The sequence below is a fragment of the Egretta garzetta genome, unplaced genomic scaffold, assembly GCF_000687185.1.
Source record: "Egretta garzetta isolate BGI_Z169 unplaced genomic scaffold, ASM68718v1 scaffold481, whole genome shotgun sequence".
Lineage (NCBI taxonomy): Eukaryota > Metazoa > Chordata > Aves > Pelecaniformes > Ardeidae > Egretta > Egretta garzetta.
Window position 1 is genome coordinate 726,750 of NW_009258681.1, and position 1,313 is coordinate 728,062.

The 1,313-nt window shown below is 60.9% G+C and overlaps 1 protein-coding gene across 1 annotated transcript in view; it reads left to right on the forward strand.

The window, feature by feature from the left end:
- The window catches only part of FGFR1 (fibroblast growth factor receptor 1), a 10,833-nt gene that overhangs the window by 4,571 nt on the left and 4,949 nt on the right, over nt 1–1,313 (forward strand). The window contains exons 4-6 of the mRNA XM_035888694.1: nt 104–254; nt 447–493; nt 927–1,071. Of these exons, the coding sequence (XP_035744587.1) occupies nt 104–254; nt 447–493; nt 927–1,071 (343 nt within the window). The remainder of the gene's footprint in view (nt 1–103; nt 255–446; nt 494–926; nt 1,072–1,313) is intronic.

The following is a 1,313-nucleotide window of genomic DNA, read 5'->3' on the forward strand; positions in this document are numbered from 1 at the left end:
GGGGGGGGAGCAGCCCCCCACGCCGGCAGAGCCAGTGCCTATGCTCCGGGCGCTGCCGTTCTGGACCGCGTCAATGTGACTCCATGTTGTTGGTCTGTTCCAGCACTCGGGGATTAATAGCTCTGATGCGGAGGTGCTGACCCTGTATAATGTGACAGAGGCGGAGAGCGGGGAGTATGTTTGTAAGGTTTCCAATTATATTGGCGAGGCCAACCAGTCTGCGTGGCTCACTGTCACCAGACCTCTGGCAAAAGGTAATCGGAAGAACGCCCGGCGGGGTGTTTCCTTGGACCGTCAGTGGAAAACAAAACTCTGGGCTCTCTTGTTTCTGCTGTGTTTCTGGTGCGACAAGCCATGGAAAAATACTCGGCGGGGCCGGCTCCGTGTTTGTGCTCTGTGTGTCCGCCCCAGTGTTTCTCCTGTGTGCTTCCCACCCCCTCACACAGACACCGGGACAGCCCGGTGGGTCTGGCACCGCCAGTCCCGGGTCCCCGTGGGTGCTACCAGCCCACGCCGTTGCACCCAGCCCGAGCCCCCCGTCTGCCGCGGGGCTGGGGACGACACGGCACTGCACCCCCGTCCGTGCTGCCCTCCTGCCTCCCTCCTCCTGTCTCTGTCCTTGTGCCCCCCGTGTTGTGCCAGCCAGCCGGCCGCCCCTGCCTGAGGGTTATTTCTCCATGTGGCCCATCGCCAGCATGTTCAGATGGGCAGGACACTCCGTTTGGTGACGGGTTTTTAACCAGCGTCTCCTTAGGGCCGCCCGGATGAGTGGTCATCCGGAGGGTCTCTAGCAGGTCTGCAGTGGTCTCTGTCTGCTCCCCGGGGGTCTGGCGAATGCGACTGGGCTCTCCCTCCTCTCTGGCCTCCTTCCCAGAAGATCTCATGTCGTTTGCTTCTCCGTTTTTTGCTTCCGTTTTTCCTTCTAGACGGCTGGCGTTAACACCACAGACAAAGAGATGGAAGTCCTTCACTTAAGGAATGTCTCTTTTGAGGATGCTGGGGAGTATACATGTTTGGCGGGTAATTCTATTGGGATCTCCCATCACTCTGCATGGTTGACAGTTCTCGAAGGTATATACTCCTCTTCCTCTCCCTTTCCTCCCTCCTTTCCAACGTATGCATTGCGGTCTGGGAGAGAGCGCTTCCCAGCCCCTGCCCGCCCGGTGCTGGGGAGCGTGCAGCGGGAGGCTGCGGGGCTGCTTTCGGCAGCTGGAGCAGGATGGGGCACACAGCCCCCCCGCCATGCACATGCATTCCACCCCCCGATTGGGGTCTGCCCCCCTGCTCTCTCCCTGGCCCAGGCGACGCCTCCC